Source organism: Sinocyclocheilus rhinocerous, unplaced genomic scaffold (genome assembly GCF_001515625.1).
Source record: "Sinocyclocheilus rhinocerous isolate Xijiao unplaced genomic scaffold, SAMN03320098_v1.1 scaffold1553, whole genome shotgun sequence".
Classification (NCBI taxonomy): domain Eukaryota; kingdom Metazoa; phylum Chordata; class Actinopteri; order Cypriniformes; family Cyprinidae; genus Sinocyclocheilus; species Sinocyclocheilus rhinocerous.
The window spans coordinates 176,944-194,503 of NW_015639764.1; the positions used below are offsets into that span (position 1 = coordinate 176,944).

The window sequence follows — 17,560 nt, forward strand, 5'->3', positions numbered from 1 at the left end:
TAGCTAGGATGTTTGGGTTGTTAGGAGGTTGCTAGGGTGTTTTGGGTTGCTTGGAGGCTGCTAGGGAGTTCTGGATGGCTATCAGAGTGTTTTTATGAGGTTGCAAGGATTGTTTGGGTTACTAGGAGGTTGCTAGGGTGTTTTGGTGGCTTCCAGAGTGTTGCTAGGAGGTTTTCTAGGGTGTTTGGGGTTGCTAATGGATCGCTAAGGTGATTTAGGTTGATTGGAAGCTGCTAGAGAGTTTTGGGTGGCTACCAGAGTGTTGCTAGGAAGTTGCTATGATGTTTTGGGTTGTTAGGTGGTTGCTAGGGTGTTTTGGGTTGCTTGGAGGTTGCTAGTGTTTTTTGGGGGGTTGATAGGGGATTCATAGGGTGTTGTGGGTTGCTAGTTGGCTACTAGGGAGTTTTGGGTGACTGCCAGAGTGTTGATAGTAGGTTGCTAGAATGTTTTGGGTTGCTAGATGGTTGCTAGTATGTTTTAGGTTACTTGGAGGTTACTAAGGAGTTTTGGGTGGCTGCCAGAGTGTTGCTAGAATGTTTTGGGTTGCAAAGAGGTTGCTAGGGTGTTTTAGGTTGTTTGGAGGCTGATAGGGATTTGTGGATGTCTGCCAGAGTGTTGCTATGGTGTTTTGGGTTGCTAGGGAGTTTTAGGTTGCTTGGAGACTGCTAGCATGTTTTAGGTTGCTTGGAGGCTGCTAGGGTGGTTTAGGTTGCTAGGTGATTACTAATTTGTTTTGTTTAGAGGTTGCTAGGGATTTTTGGTTCTTGCCAGATTGTTATTAGGAGGTTGCTAAGGATTTTGGGTTGCTAATGGGTTGCTATGGTGTTTTAGGTTGCTTGGAGGCTGCTAGGGAGTTTTCAGTGGCGGCCAGAGTTGATATGGAATTTTTAGCTATGCAGATACTAGGATGTACTGAATGTCTTGGCAAATGTGTAGCAACCACCAGCAACAAATCACAACAGCCTAGCATTGTGGTAGTGAGGATTGAAGCACTCTGTTGTTCTCAAATATTCAGCTAACGTTTATTGTTACATGACTGATTTGATTGGAACAGGGATGATGAGTGTGTTAAAGTGAACTGCACATTCATCAAACATAGTGAAAATCCTGTTGAGTCACTGTGTTTTTCAGTGATGTGATTATGATGAGTCACTTGACTCTCACGAAGCAGCACAGATAGATCACATGATCTGAAACTGATAAGGAATGTGTGCCTGTGTCAGTCATTTATCTGCTCTGCTGCAAACCTTCATCTGAACTCTGACTAACTTTTAAACCAGAGACCCTTCAGACCCTGCACGAGAGAAAATCACAAACGATCTCTGTAATATCTCAACTGCTTCTCTTGGGCAACTGGAGACTTTTGCTGAACATGCCCGCTTGTCAGGTGTTTTCTCACATATAGAGTTTTAGAAGAGATCTTAACAATGTCTCAAACTGTGATCAGATTTGTCAACCAATCAAAAGTCAGAGATCTCAATATGAACATCAAACATTCTCATCAAATCATCTGATTCTGAGCTGCTCTCCATGTTCATTTTACGGCTCTAGACTCTTACAGTATGACAACTAGTGATTTATTTTTTTTATTATTTCTCAGAAATATTAGGAGAAATATCTGAAAATATTTCGCTGAGTCAGTATAGTGTCACATCAATACCATACTCCTATTTTTTAATCCAACCACCCCAAACACCCTAGCAACCTCCTGGCAACCCAAAACACAACCTCCTGGCAACACTCTGGCAACCACCCAAAACACCCTTGCAACCTCGTAGCAATTCATAACACAATTGCGACCTCCAAGCACTCTCTGGCAACCTTCCAAAACACACTAGCAACCTCCTAGCAACACTCTGGCAACCACCCAAAACACCTTAGCAACCCAAAACACCTTAGCAACCTCCTAGTAACACTCTGGCAACCTTCCAAAACACACTAGCAGCCTCCTAGCAACCCAAAACACAATAGCAACCTCCTAGCAACACTCTTGCAACCACTCAAAACACCTTAGCAACCTCCTTGGGAACTTAAAACACCCTAGCAACTGCCTAGTAACACCCTGGCAGCCATCCAAAACACATTAACAACCTCCTAATATCCTAAAATATCATTGCATCCTCCTAGCAACCTCCTGCCACCCCAAAACACCCTAGCAACCTTCTAGCAACTTTTTTTTTCAGCTTTAATTTTAGTCATTTTACTACTTCAACTTTTCCTTTATTTCAGTTTGTTGCCAAGGCAACATTTTTCATTTCTCATTTTTGTTTCAGCTTTATTTAAAAAACAAAAAATATATTTTAATAGATTTAATTTTAGTTAAAAATTACAAACCTCTCTCTCTCTCTCTCTCTCCCTCTCTCTCTCCCTCTCTCTCTCTCTATCTCTCCCTCTCCCTCTCCCTCTCCCTCTCTTTCTCTATCTCTCCCTATCCCTCTCTCTCTCTCTCTCTATCTATCTATCTCTCCCTCTCCCTCTCTCTCTCTCTTTCTTTCTTATGTGAAAGTTCAGTGTAACATGCTCTTCCTGGAGTTTCTCTGATCAGATATGGGAGTTTTTGGAACTTGATTTCTATTGAAAATCCCTGTGGTGGTAAAATGGGGAAAGAATGTGGCGTGTCTGAAGTGCAGGTCTGTTTCCACTTGGGTCTGTGATTGATAGGTGGTCAGATCTGTCTGTCTGTCAGTCTGTCTGTCTGATGCTGCAGGCCGTTTGGACATCTGTGTAAACACACACACGCAGAGCTTTAATAATGATACATTTTTCCTGCTGAGTTCCGTTCATATACTCCATTCGTGGTTTCTCTTTCTCTCCAACACTCATCTTATCAAGCAGCCCACGATAATAAAGTTTGATCAGGTCAGAGGCTGAATATCTCTGGTTCGCTGTAGATTATCACACAAAGACAGACTGCAGGTGAACCCGCTGATAAAACCACTGATTTAATAGAGATTTCATCACGTTCAGCTCACGGGAAACAGTGTTTGCTTCCATAACTTTAACATGGTAACCATAGTGTCAGTCAAAATACCATGTTTACTACAGGTAATGTTATTCCTGTGAAAGCATAATCCGTTTTTGTGGCATGTTTCCACAAATATATTAATCAGCACAACTGTTACTAACATTAATAATAATCAGAAATGTTTCATAGTAGAATGATTTCTGAAGGATCATGTGACACTGAAGACTGGATCACATGAATAAATTAAATTTGAACATGCATTCACATAGAAAACAGTTGTTTTAAATAATAACAATATTTCACTGTTTGTACTGTATTTTTGATTAAATAAATGCAATTTTAGTGAACAGAAGAGACTTCTTTCAAAAACAAACAAACAAAAAATATCTGAATATATGTACAGTATTATGGTCTATAAAAAAGTGCAAGACACAGAGTTTATTTCTTTAATGCTTCAGAGTGTATTTCTGAATCAGTGATTATTTTACATGTACAAAACGTTTGAATAAGTACAAAAAGAAATCAGTTTAGCTGCTTTAGTAGCACAGAACAGTCCTTTATATTCATCTTGCTCACAGCACGCAGGGGAAGCGACTGGTACAAAAGCACTCATCTGTTTCGAAAACATCCGCTTCAGATGAACTGGATATTTATCTAAAGCTCCAGCAGAGACCCGACTGTTTCATCACAAATGCACATTTTTGTATCTGATGGAGGTCGTGTTTGTGTACGGGCCCATGGTTTATCTGGAGTATGTGTAAATATTTAATGGGAGATGGACTGCAGAGAGCTTGCGATTTCTACACTGATTTATAAGTGTGTTTATTATCTGAGCTGAATAACAGTTGCTAGGGATCTGACATCGATAAAGTCCAGATAAAATATCATGTAGGGTCCATCAACATTTATAAAACATCGTCTGGTATGAGCTCATTTTCTCAATTTACAACAACACATCTTTATTTTCTACTACTTTTTTGTCTTTCACTTATAGAAATGAATTCAATATACATGACATCTTTGGTTTGATTCATATAATTATGCATCTATTCTCTCCTTCACTTTGCAGAGTTTTTGATGGATTCCCAGCCGACTTCAGCGTAGACTTTGTTCATCTGCCAGTACAGGACGCCCAGGAGTTTAGACCACGCGCTCTGCACCGACGCTGGACTGAAGCATTGTGGGAAAGCTTCCACCAGCACCTCCAGAATCACTCCAGCCAGAATCTGCAGTAAGACATTAATGCTTTTATTCAGCAAGGACGCATTAAAGTGACAGTAAAGACATTTATAATCTTACAAAAGATTTCTATTTCAGATCAATGGTGTTCTGAATCTGTGAATCCTGAAAAATTAAATGTATCACAGTTTTCACAAAAATATGAAGCAGCACAACTGTTTTCAACATTGATAATAATCAGGAATGTTTCATATTAGACTGATTTCTGAAGGATCATGTGACACTGAAGACTGGAGTAATGATGCTGAAAATACAGCTTTGACATTCATACAGAAAACAGTTACATTAAATTGTCAAATTATTTCACAATATTACTGTTTTACTGTATTTTTTGATCAAATAAGTGCAGGCTTGGTGTGCAGAAGAGACTTCTTTAAAAAAAACGTACTTTGTAACCGTTTGTTCCTCATACTCACTTTGAAGTAAACCGGATCCACTTTGTGTTTGAGCGCGTGTGATTTGCCCATCTGCTGGAAGATGGTGTTGAGTTTGTCTCCGTCGCGCAGGTTTTCCACCAGCGAGTTGAGGGTGGTCATGACCCGCAGGGCGTGTTTCTTCAGCTGGATGCTTTGCTTCATCTCCTCGGGATCCTGCATGTCACGGAATTGATCAAAGTACTGCTTCGCCGATGGGAAGTTTGAGAAAAACCTGGAGAAACAGACATTTCGTTATTTTCAAAACAAAAATTCATTGACATGAATTGTCAAGGATCCCCCCCCCATAAGATTTAAAGAAATAGTTCACCCGAAAATGAAATTTGCTGAAGATTTACCCTCAGGCCATCCAAGATGTAGATGAGTTTGTTTCTTCGTCAGATTTGGAGACATGTATTATTACATCACTTGTTCAGCAATGGATGCTCTGCAGTGAATGGGTGCCGTCAGAATGAGAGTCCAAACAGCTGATAAAAACATCACAATAATCCACAAGTAATCCACACCACTCCAGTCCATCAGTTAACGTCTTGAGAAGTGAAAAGCTGCATGTTTATTAGAAACAAATCCATCATTAAGATGTTTTTAACTTCAAACTGTTGCTTCCGGCTTAAATACAAGTCCATAATCCATATAATAAAGTTCATCCCCTGTTGTATCTCCCATCAAAATCCAGCTACATATTTGTTGAGATCTGTTTTGGACTGTTTTTAGTGCTTGATCTGTGCAGATTTTTCTCCTGATCCAGACCAGACGACATTTTCACTGGAGGAAGCGTTATTATGGATTATGGACTCGTATTTTAGCCAAGAAGCAACAGTTTGATGTTAAAACACCTTAAAGATGGATTTGTTTCTAATAAACACACAGCTTTTCATTTCACAAGACATTAACTGATGGACTGGAGTGGTGTGGATTACTTGTGGATTATTGTGATGTTTTTATCAGCTGTTTGGACTCTCATTCTGACGGCACCCATTCACTGCAGAGCATCCATTGGTGAACAAGTGATGTAACGCTACATTTCTACAAATCTGATGAAGAAACAAACTCATCTACATCTCGGATGACCTGAGAGCGAGTACATTTTCAGCAAATTTTCATTTTTGTGTGTACTATTTCTTCAAAGCCAAATCACTTTCTTTCTTCTGTGAAACACAAAATGTGATATTTTGAGAAATGGGCTCCAAATATTATTTGGTTCCCAAAATTTGTCCAAAAATCATACAGGTTTGGAATGACATGATGCTAAAAAAAAAAGATTTTTGGGTGAAATATCCAGTTTAGAGAACCCAACAGAACATAACATGAAAATGTCCTGTTGAATTGTTGCATTGAAATATGATTGTTTTTGTGATGTTAAATTGATTTTTACAGACATGCACAAGTGAGCAGCACACAGAAGCATTTTGAATTGGACTGGAACAGAAGATCCTCGTCATCACATGATCAGAGTAAAGTTACAAATCCTCATTCATGTATGATTGTTTATAATAAATTGTAGTAAGTAGGGGAGAGCGGGGCACAAAGTAACACTTTTTGACTTTCTCAAATTGTGTAAATCCACATGGGGTTCAGAGTATAATTTTTTTATCCACAGTAATTTCACACTTGTCTAGTAAAAATATGTCGCTTTGTTTCATACAGTGTATATATTTTTCTTTATTTACCCTCAAAAATTGGAAGTGAAATGTGACAACATGCCCCATAGGTGGGGTACATTGTAACAGCTGAGGGGCACGTTGTAACATGACCATATGACAGCTTAAAATGTTATCTGATCGCATGAAAAAAATATACAAGACAAACTAAAATATTTTGTCAATAAAATAAAATAATGATTTATTTCAAATAAAATAATGGCGTTTAAGAATTAAAAATAATCTGATTTTGGAGTTTGACAATGAACACATTGCAACCATGCTTGGGACGGCCCACATAAACGAGCCAAAATGCTTTACATGTCTTGAAACAATAATTTCTTAACATTAAACATTGACTGTCAGTCTTTATTCACCTGTTTCTCGTCGTTTATCATTAAAATGTATTAAAGTAAATAGTCTGAATTACATCGCTAATGTCATAGAAAAGCACGGCAGGACACATTGTAACGCAGTGTTACATCGTGCCCCAACTGCGCAACTGGAATTTAAAACCGGTTACTGTCTTCTGATAGTTAGCGAAGCATTAAAAAATAATCTAAACTGATAAATAACAGATTGGAGATTAAAATAATAGCAGATTTGTCTCATTTTAAATGAGTAATAAAAACTGAGATTAAAATTTTACTAATTTATAAACTTTTTTATTTTGGTGCACTCTTTTTCTCTTTATAATGTTGATATGGTAACTAGTAAATGCTGTAAATTTGGTTATGCTAGCATGTGTGGAAATATTTAAACCACGTGCGTTACAACTTACCCCGCGTTACTTTGTGCCCCGCGCTCCCCTAGTGGATGATTAGGTTCCAGATTGAGGCTGCAAACTTCCTCTTTAAATAGGAAACACATAATAGCAGCGCAGTGTAACTATTTCATGAGGATCCTAAAGATAAACATGTGAAAATGAGTAGTGTTGTGTGTGTTAGCATGTGTGAGAAAGTGTATCTCAGCCCAGCTGGACAGATAAGCGTTCCTGAGATAACACTAATCTAATGTTTAACCAGCATTGCTGAAGTTCTGCTCCACTCACAACCAATACTGCAATACAACTCAGGGAAAGTCTTTTTAAACTCAACTTTGTGATCAAAATGACCTAGAAGCAGTTAAAGGCATGTTGAGCACGTTGAACCCTGTAGTGTGTGTGTGTGTGTGTGAATATATACATACATATATGTATAATTATTTCTAATTGTGTTTTAATTTAACAAAAAAAAAAAGAAGGTAAAACTGTGTGAAAGGGGCTGCTGTTGTGGGTGGTTGCCAGGGTGTTGCTATGCGGTTACTGAGGTGTTCCTATTGGTTGTTTGCACGTTGGGATGCGGTTGCTATGGTAAACATGAACTGTTGCATAGATACGAGAGTTGCTGCAATAAATAGCCCTATATATGAACTAAATTCATAATTCAGCTGCATCAGTGCTATTTTCAGTGTTGCTGTAAATGAGCTCTGCTCTGAACGCTACTGTATGTGTTTGCTCTGATGCAACAGTTCAGATGATGTTCATTTGAATAATTTATAGTCTCGGATAATTTATTTTTGTCTCCAGGCCCCAAACATGATGACTTATTTTTCTGACAACAGGCTGATCGTAAATTTAAAGATGTCCTGAGGGAGCAGGTTTCACCAGCGAGTGTTTGTTATGTGTTTTGGTACATCTCGTCCTTTTAAACCCACATATTGCTGTTTCATCTTGTCTGCACATCCCTTCAATTTCCTTTAAAGCGTTTTAATGTTTCATAACAATACCTGACGCTTGCGGCGAATCACACGTCTGAAATCCCTGTTACTAATGAAAGTGGTTGAATTGTGGTTTGATACCAATCATCCTTGAAGGTTTTTGGGTTAAATCATGCTGCTGGATGAAAGGTTGGCTAGAGGTTTGATGGGAAGAGAACAGACATGTCAATCCTGGTTAGTGGCTGTTAGACTACATACAGCAGAAGTGGAGTGGACTAGTTTACGCTAAATTATTTCATGGGAGAATCTGTTCAAAGTTTGAAAACAAAAGAATGCTTAAATGAAGAAATTGATTTTAATTATGGGTTGAACAAACTTTTAAAGTGCATACTTATTATTCTGGTCATATTTTTGTCCATGCAAATTTACCAATTCCAAACCACATCAATCTAAATAACTACTATTCATTTAGTCTTTAATCATTTATAAATGATATATAATTGTCCAAGAAGGATGGAATTGAAAAACGCCTTATTTTCAGGTGTGCATGATTAAGCAGGTTTTCTTTTACAGTTAAAATGAGCCAAAAAGAGATTTAACTCAGACTGAAAAGTCAAAAGTTATTAAATGCCCATGAGAAGGATTCAATACAAATGCAATACTAGAAATGACAAAGTTAAGGCATGAGCCTTGGAAAGCGAAATGCTCATTGGGTCAGAAAAAAACTGGTGGAGAAGAAAAGACACATTAACTGCAAAAGAATGAAGAATTAGGTGTAAAACCATCAGGAACCATTTAGTCTCCAGTTCCACCGTTTTCCAGAAGTGCAACCTACCTGCAGTCTCCAGAAGTGCAATGCGTCAGGTTCCCAGGGACTTAGGTTAGGTAAAGAATCCTAAAAACTGACCCCTGCTAAATAAGAATAACATGCTGAAGTGTCGTGAAATACACGAAGACTGATTTTTATAGGCTTTTATAGACAGAGAGTGACTCTTGAAGGACCAGCAGCACATCCTCTTGTAGCACTCTTTCAAGAATTTATCTTCAGGAATGTGGCAGTAAATTTTGGAAGGTCATTTCTGGTCCATCTCGACAAGACAGACTTTTCAGGATAGGAGCTGGACTAAAAATGAGCTGCCAAAACTCGCTGGCAGATCCCTGAAGATACATTCTTGAAAGAATCATGCACACCTGAATATAAGGCGTTTTTCACTTCCATCCTTCATAGACAATTATATATCACTTATAAATGATTAAAGACTAAATGAATAGTAGTTATTTAGATTGATGTGGTTTGGAATTGGTAAATTTGCATGGAAAAAAATATGACCAGAATATCAACTTGCATAATAATTATGCACGCACTGTATACACACACACACGCACGCACACACACACACACACACACACAAGTGAAATGTTTTACTTAGACCGATAATATGCACAATAATAATTAACTTTATTGTTATTCATATTATTTCTTACCAGTTCATGCTGGCATCCTAAATGATTTTATAAGAATAAATCAAAAATATGTTACCTTTGACAAAATAAATAAAAATACATAAAACATTTTATTTAGAATAAATGAATTGAATTATGAAAAGTGAGTGTTTCGTGTTTAAATGAAGTCAGATTGTTGGAAAAAAAAAATTAGAGGCTTATTATAATATTTTAATGAAAGATTATGAAGACAACCCTTTTAAAGATTAATCTGAGTTGGTTTGATTTCATGTTGCTTTCAGAATTAAGCCTTTTGCATGTAATTTGCTTGAAATTGTACGAAATTAAATCCTGTTATATTATGATTATTAATTAGTAATTTTGCACTTTTTGTGTTTCTACAGCCGTGTCTCAAGCGTTCAGCACCAGAGCGGCTCTGATGTTGATCCTACGTGCCCCTTGGACTCCTTCACTAGTATTTCACCTCTCAGAACTGAACCGTGAGTCAAACTGCAACAGGAAGATCCGTCCCATGAAACAGAGACAGAATCTAGTAAATGCCCAGAGAAGAGACATGTGCTCACATGTCCAAATCAAACGGGAGATAAAGAGAGACTGTCTTCTCTGTCATCTGAATGTGTCAAAACTCATGTCTAAGTGCTCGAGCTCTTAACCCTTGTCTCCAGATTCATGTGTCAGCGGCTGGAGGACGAACAAAGGCAGTTCAAATCCCCTGGGAACGTGAAAACAATCATGGGGATAATAAACAGAGAGCATAGATGAGCTGTTAAGAAGACTCTTTGAGTACTTATGTATGCAATAAGACAGCCGCTTGTGGCCCAGCTATTTCTATGTAGCTTTATTCCAGTTTTAGTCATTTTTATAAAGCAACCTTTATCATTTTTAAGCTTTTCATCTAATAGTTATATTTTATTTCAGCTTTATTTGAATGAACAAAAATTATTTTTAATAGTTTTCGTTAACAATAACAACACTGTTTGGAACGATATGACGTGAGTAAAGGCCTGCTCACACCTAAAATTTGCATATACAAAATATCACTTCTATCTATAACGATAACTATAAACACAAAGTTTCAATAATCATTGTAACTTTAAGAGAATGGCGGCTTCCACACGACATCTATAATGACAACAACACAGAGAAAAGATATCGTTGAAATCACTTTCAGAGTGTTTTATTTTTTTTCTCCAGTTGATGAACAGTAAGAACGTTATTGTCCGCTGGTGTAGCCACTAATATATAATTATCATTATAGTTATCGGTATAGTTAGTTATGTTGATGTAGACGCTAAAATATTTATTGCTATAGTTATCATCCACTGGTGTGGATGCTAATATAGTTATAGTTGTATAGACATTTTGATGGTTTGGTTGTTTCTTTTTTGGCTTTTGACTTCAATTGTCTCGCCCTTCACTCGCTCTCCGTTGTCTCTCACTTTTATAAACTGTTGTTCGTTGCTGCTCTCTTCTTGCGCACACTTCACGACTGAGCTGATTTTGCCATTTGCAACTACTTCTTGGTTGCAGTCTGGTGCTTTTTATTTTATCACCAACTAGTCACAGCCATGAAAGCGTGTCTTGTAGAGCTTCAGTGTGTGCTTGGGTTTGATTAAAACGTAGAGAAAAATGGATGATAACATCTGATTTAATCCACTGACCTGCTAAATTAAAGCATCACAGAGAGAAATATAGTCTCCTGCGAACGTCCTGCATGTCCCCTCTGAGAAATAAATCTAATTTCACGAGCTGAAAGAGTTTAATTATGAATCTTTACTGCAGCCCTTCAGATGTGATCGTCAGAGAAGATGTGAGCTGTTATCTTTAGAGAGATATTACTGCTGCAAACATCCATCACATTCCTCAAGCGTTGTGCAAGGTCAGGAATGAAGAAATATGAGCTCATGTGAGGCATTCAGGTGGAAAAACTTAATGCTGCGTCAATGACTCGCTCAAATTAACCAGATTCCTGACCATCAGAAGAACAGCAAGACATCCTCTACTTTAACAATGATGGACGAGTGCTGTAATAATGCTGCGTTCAAGTCCTCCTGGGACGTTCGTACTTACGAGTTGACAAGTCGTAATTACGACGTCAGGTGCGTTCAAGTCAGTTTAGTCGGCACAAGATGGCGGTGTACCTTCTTTTAATAAATTACAAGAAAATACAACAGGGTCTGCATTTTTTTTACTTGGATTTCAGCTGCGTAACAAGAACATGACCAATTTAAGTTTATAGGACAACTAAACTATCAATTTAAACAAAAATTTACCGTCAACTACAGACGTTGCATCCATCGATTCCGCCATGTTTCTCATTGACACGCCCCCAACTCGGAAACTCGGGGCTTAAAGAAAATTTCGAGTTTCCCACTCGTAATAACGACTTTGTGGTGGCGTTCATGTGCGTTCAACTCGTAAATACGATCTATCCGACATGACTTGAACGCACCATACGATACAAACATTATAAGCAAAAATTGCATCAAATGATAATTTTATAAAACTGTTTTTTTTTGCACTAGTAGATCTAGTGATGTCATGCAAGTTAATAGGTTTTATAATATATTGATTCAGTTTAATCGAATGCACTTTCTTTCATTTAAAGTGCCCCTATTATGGGTTATGAAAGGTTCATATTTTGGTATTGGGAGTCCCCAACAACAGGTTGACATGCATGCAAGGTCAAAAAACACTTTCATTGTTTTAAAATATGCATTTATTTTTTACCTTACTTGCTCAATGACTCCCAAACGATTCGCTCAAGGACTCATTTTTCCAAACCCCTCCTCTGCGTGACGCTAATCTGCGGTGATTGGTCTGATTGGTCTCATTGTCATTGCATCACGCCTGTAATGCCTGATAAAGCAGCGTTTAGTGCTGCTTTGTGTACAGCGTTGCCGGGGAAACCGCTATTTTACCGCTCCAAAAGCGGCACCTAGTGGCAAAGAATGAATTTGCATTTTCATTCAAACCAACGCGAAAAGACCAACAAGTGGGCGGGCAATATGCTAATGTTTCATGTTGACGTCAACAAGCTTGGGATTCGTTTTAAAAAACGACTCGTTTCAGTGATTCAGAGTCGACTCTTTCTTTTGAGAGACAATAACTTTATACACGGTGCACTTTCAGATTTAAAACTTTGCAGGATGTTTTCTTTCACTTAGAGCTGTGTTACTGCATGAAAGGTAATTTTCAAAAATCCATAATAGGAGCACTTTAATGTTCTTGATTTATTTCTCCAAGCTGTATTATATACAATACTCTTTATAATCTTTTATGGTTATGCCAGTAGATCTATAAAAGAGATACAGTTGGCAGTGAAGTAAATCGAGTCAGTTTGTGATTTCTGTGAACTGTTTTCTAAACGAATCACAGACTATCCTGACTCAAGAGCTTCAGTTTCAGATATCTGGCCTGAATTCTCTTTGATTTACTCATTTTATAAACTCTGCGTGTCTCTTTTTCCTCACAAATATTGCATTGCATATGCATTGATCATGTTTTAATCGAGTAATGGCCTGTGATTCCGGATTCATTAGTATCTGAGATTCGTACTGATCCACTGATAAACTTTACTGCGGTATTAATAATAACAGATGACTTTGCCGCTAAATGACACATACATACAAACAAAACAAATTGTGGCTGTTCACTTTACATGTCAGTCAGATGGTTTAAGTCTGTAATCAGACTTTATAGTGTTTATTAATATTTTGATTTAGCTTTAAATTGATGTTTTTAGGTTTCTCTTTAATTTGAGTAATTTTGTTATATGCTTTTGTCATTTTTATTAGTTTCTATATAATTTCAATATATATTTATTTTTCATTTCAATTTTGGTAATTTTAGTACTTCTGCTTATTTCAAATAGTTGCCAAGGCAACATTTCTCATTTTAATTCAAGTTTTCCATTGAATAGTTATGTTTTAAGTTATTTAGCTTAAATTAGTGTCCATTTGAATGAATGAAAACATTAAGTGAAATAAGGCTTTGAACTGAAGATTAAGAGATTAAGCTACTTGAAATAAGTTTTAGTTATCAATAACAACATTGCTATGTCCTGATTTAGATACACACAGATTTATCCAGGTATCTAAATCAGGGCATACCAGTGCAAATGTCAAGTAAGTTTTTGGAGCACAGAAGATCACAAGTGTGAAAGAAGCATGAGAAGTTTCTGCACTAAAGCTGTTGTCTCTGAAACCATAAAGAGCAGCTGGAGATCCCAACATGCTTTCAAGGTCAGTATTTTCTCCAAATCCCAGCAGTCACACCTCAGCTCCCACAGTCCTCCTGCACCCAATTTAACAACTTTTTCCATACAATAGGATATCAATCTTTGGCCACATAAGCAGCGCCAGTGGGATTAGTTTTCACATCTTTCACGTGAAGTCACCATAGAGCGTGGGTCCTCTTGGTTTTGGACGAAGTGTATGTTTTTTTATCACATACACTGTGATGACGGTTCACGACTCGCTTCTTGAAGGGATCGAACCAGCAACCTTCAGATGACCAGCCCTGAACAACACTTGTGGACATCACCAAGGAAAACATCTTGATGAAGTAAACACTGTCTATGTACAAATGCTGAAAAGTTTGTGTGCGAGTTTAGAGAGAGAAAATATCAGCAGCTCAGTATGAAAATAATAGAGATCCCCAATGGAAATTCCCCACCATGATAGAAACAAGGGTTTCTTTAATTGGATCTCCAGAAACACTAGTGCAATTGTGATTAATACTACCCATGTTTATTTAAGTCTTATTGTGGGAATACTGTAGTACTTGGAAATTTAACAGACTACTGAATGAATGCCATTCAAAGAATGCCAAGATATTAAAACACACACACACACACACACACACACACACACACACAAACGGTATTATCATGGTACATGTCCAAATAACCATTAAACACTGTTACTATGATTTATGTTAAAAAATTACCAATTACCACAAATTACCAATTACCACAATTCTATATGTCAAAAATCTGGTGGCATTACCATGGTAAATGTCCAAAAAAAAAACTACTATCATGGTACATGTAAAAATAACATAGTATTCCCATGGTGCATATCAAATACTACGGCATAACTATGGTAAATGCTCAAACAACCAAAGTATAACCATGGTACAAGTTAACAAAACGGTACTTCCATGGTACGTTTACAAAAATGACCAATATTAAATGTCAAACACCATATTATTATTATTATGGTAAATGTCCAAACACACTGTATTACAATGGTACATGTTCAGAAAAAGGAAAAACGCAGTACTAGGTGCATTTCCAAAAACGATCATATTACCAATTGCAAATGTCAAAAACACCATAGTATTATTATGGTAGATATTTCAAACCACTGCATTAAAAACTATTAAAAACTATGGCATAACCATGGTAAATCTTCAAACAACCAAACTATTACTATGGTACAAGTTAAAATGGTACTACCATGGTACATTTCCAAAAACTACAAAATTACCAATTATAAATGTCAAAACACCATTTATTATTAAGGTAAATGTCCAAAAGCTCTGTATTACCATGGCACCTGTTTTACCAAGTACCATGGTAAAACTATGGCATAACTATGGTAAATGTCCAAACAACCAAGTATTATGGTACCTAGTAGTACGCAGTACTACTATTGTGTATTTCTAAAAACTAGGATATTACCAATTATAAATGTCCAAAATGCCATGGTATTACTATGGTACATGCCCAAAAAACCTTGGAATAACCTAAGTAGAAAACTATGGTGCTTGTTCAAACAATCAAAGTGATAACGTGGTAGTTTCTGCGAATGATTGACGTGTGTAAGTAAGACGGACCTGATGAGAACAGCGACTCCAGCGTTCTCTCGGTTCTCATAGACGGGTCTCCATGTGTCCTGGATCACACACACATCGTCCTCAGTGAGAGTCTCAGGACTCTGTGTGAGCTCCACAGCTCCGTCTCCCTCCATCCAGACGCTCGCTGAGAAACACTTGAGATGGAGAGAAAGAGCTCTGTGTGTGTGCTGCTGCCGGGGTCTTTATTTCGGTCTCCTCAAGAGTCTGATGAAGAGTTACTGCTGAATGAAGAAAATCCTCCCACCCGCTGCCTTTTATCCCTCTCTCTCTCTCTCTCTCTCTCTCTCTCTCTCACTCGCTCACACACTCATGTTCTCCTCTTTACTCACAATCACACCTTCCCCCTTCAGTTTACTTGTTTTTTTCTCACACTCTTGCATCCGTCTGCTACTCACCCACAGGAAAGACAACAGATGCGATCTCTGTAATATCTCATTTGTTTCTCCTGGACAGCGAGGGCAAACAGAGGCTTGTTTTAATCTCCTCTAGAGTTTCAGAAGAGATCTGAAAAGTCTGCCATCAAAAGTCCTGGTTTTTGTCTTGTTTTATAGTAAAACATACATGTCCTTAAACGAGACACTAAGAAGCTAAATTGTTCCTTAAGCATCTTCAAGGGGTAGTTCGCCCCCAAAAGTGATTTTACTTCGTTCCAAGACGTTCTTTCTTCTGTGGAACACAAAATGATGATGTTTTTGAAGATTTATAAGGTTTTCAATGAAAGTCAATGGGGTTCAGTGTTGTTTGGGCATTAATGTTCTTTAAAACATCTTTCATGTTCCACAGAGGAAAGAAAGTCCTACAGGTTTGGAATGACATGAAGGCAAGTAAATGATTTTTGGTTGAACTGATTCTTTAGGGAGATTGTATTCTCTCTGAGGGCTTTGTAAGGGTCCACTGAAAATATATATGCAAATACATTGAATTTAGTTGACAATATTTACTCATATTTCTTATCACATGATCTGAGCTGCTCCACATTCTTTTAATGCCTCTTTACGCTTAATGGATGACAACTATTGACTAATTTTGGTTTGTTCTTGTAGGAGAAACGTCTGAGATGAAGTTGACATAAAACACAATGAAGAACTCCAGGTAAATCCTTACACCGTGTCTACACCGGACGCGAGCGGCACGACAAAATACAATAGAACCTATTATGCTGTCTATGTGGCGCGGCGCGACAAATTCCGACAGTAAACTGCTGCTGCTGCGTTCTATTTATGACAGACTTTAGCTGTTGCGGCGCGGCACGACAACTGTCGCGTCCGGTGTAGACGATTCTTTATCTTGAACAAACACACACGAGCACTTTAAGAGCAAACGTACGCGCTCCACCTTACATCAACACTGAAACGGCGTCGGTCGCACCATAGATGAACAGCTGCACATCCAGAAGATTCTTTTATTGCTCAGATGCTGATGTTTCAACAGTTTAACGGCCTTTTCTGTAATGATTTATTAAAGCACAAATATTGTTTCAGATGTTTCTCCTTTGAATCCCCACAGGAGACAGAAAAGCAGGCTCAAATGGGTCAATAGTGGTCTTCCAGTAAGAGTATAGAGCTCATTTGTTGAGAAATGTTTGAGTTCATACAGTATGTACTGAGGTAGCATGATGAAGCTGTTTTTTCAGTGTTCATGATCTTTTAACTAGGCTGGTGGGCGTGAAGCATGTGTACGTGTGTGTATGATTATGTGACAGTCAAAGCAGTTTCATAGAAACCCTTTACACACTTTCACACTGACATAATCACAGAGGGAGAGACTCAAGGTGCGTCCCAAATCGCGTACTTATGCACTATTCTATGACGTTTTGTAATGTGAGTAGTGCGTTCACACTGAAAATTACAAAAAGAAAAAGTGCACTTTAAATACCCGGATGATGCACTTAAAGGGGTCATATGATGCTGCTAAAAAGAACATTATTTTGTGTATTTGGTGTAATGAAATGTGTTTATGCGGTTTAAGGTTAAAAAAACACATTATTTTTCACATACTGTACATTATTGTTTTTACTCTATGCCCCGCCTTTCTGAAACGCGTCGATTTTTACAAAACTAATCGGTCTGAAAAGCGAGGTGTGCTCTGATTAGCCAGCTATCCAGTGCGTTGTGATTGGACGAATTCCTCAAGCGTGTGACGGAAATGTTACGCCCCTCACCATACTGTTGATGCCGTGTCCGGCCGGAGCGACGAGACAAAAACATTAAAACCCATTATAAACGAGGCATTTGTTGCATCCAGTGGGGACATAATTA

General features: G+C 37.8%; 1 protein-coding gene across 1 annotated transcript; it reads right to left on the reverse strand.

The window, feature by feature from the left end:
* Nucleotides 1-3,405: 3,405 nt before the first annotated feature.
* Nucleotides 3,406-15,518, reverse strand: LOC107751633 (cytoglobin-1-like). The gene is made up of 3 exons (XM_016567377.1): nt 15,282-15,518; nt 4,621-4,852; nt 3,406-4,191 (listed from the first exon to the last, which is right to left on the reverse strand). Exons 1-3 carry the CDS (start codon nt 15,413-15,415, stop codon nt 4,024-4,026), a joined length of 534 nt encoding a protein of 177 aa, XP_016422863.1. The 5' UTR covers nt 15,416-15,518; the 3' UTR covers nt 3,406-4,023.
* Nucleotides 15,519-17,560: the final 2,042 nt, after the last annotated feature.

Excerpts from the sequence above, each read along its gene's own strand:
- LOC107751633 (XM_016567377.1), bottom strand. The coding sequence starts at position 15,415 with ATGGAGGGAGACGGAGCTGTGGAGCTCACACAGAGTCCTGAGACTCTC. Across the intron at positions 4,853-15,281 it reads GGAGTCGCTGTTCTCATCAG|GTTTTTCTCAAACTTCCCAT; the intron begins GTCCGTCTTACT and ends CTGTTTCTCCAG. Across the intron at positions 4,192-4,620 it reads TGGATCCGGTTTACTTCAAA|ATTCTGGCTGGAGTGATTCT; the intron begins GTGAGTATGAGG and ends GTCTTACTGCAG.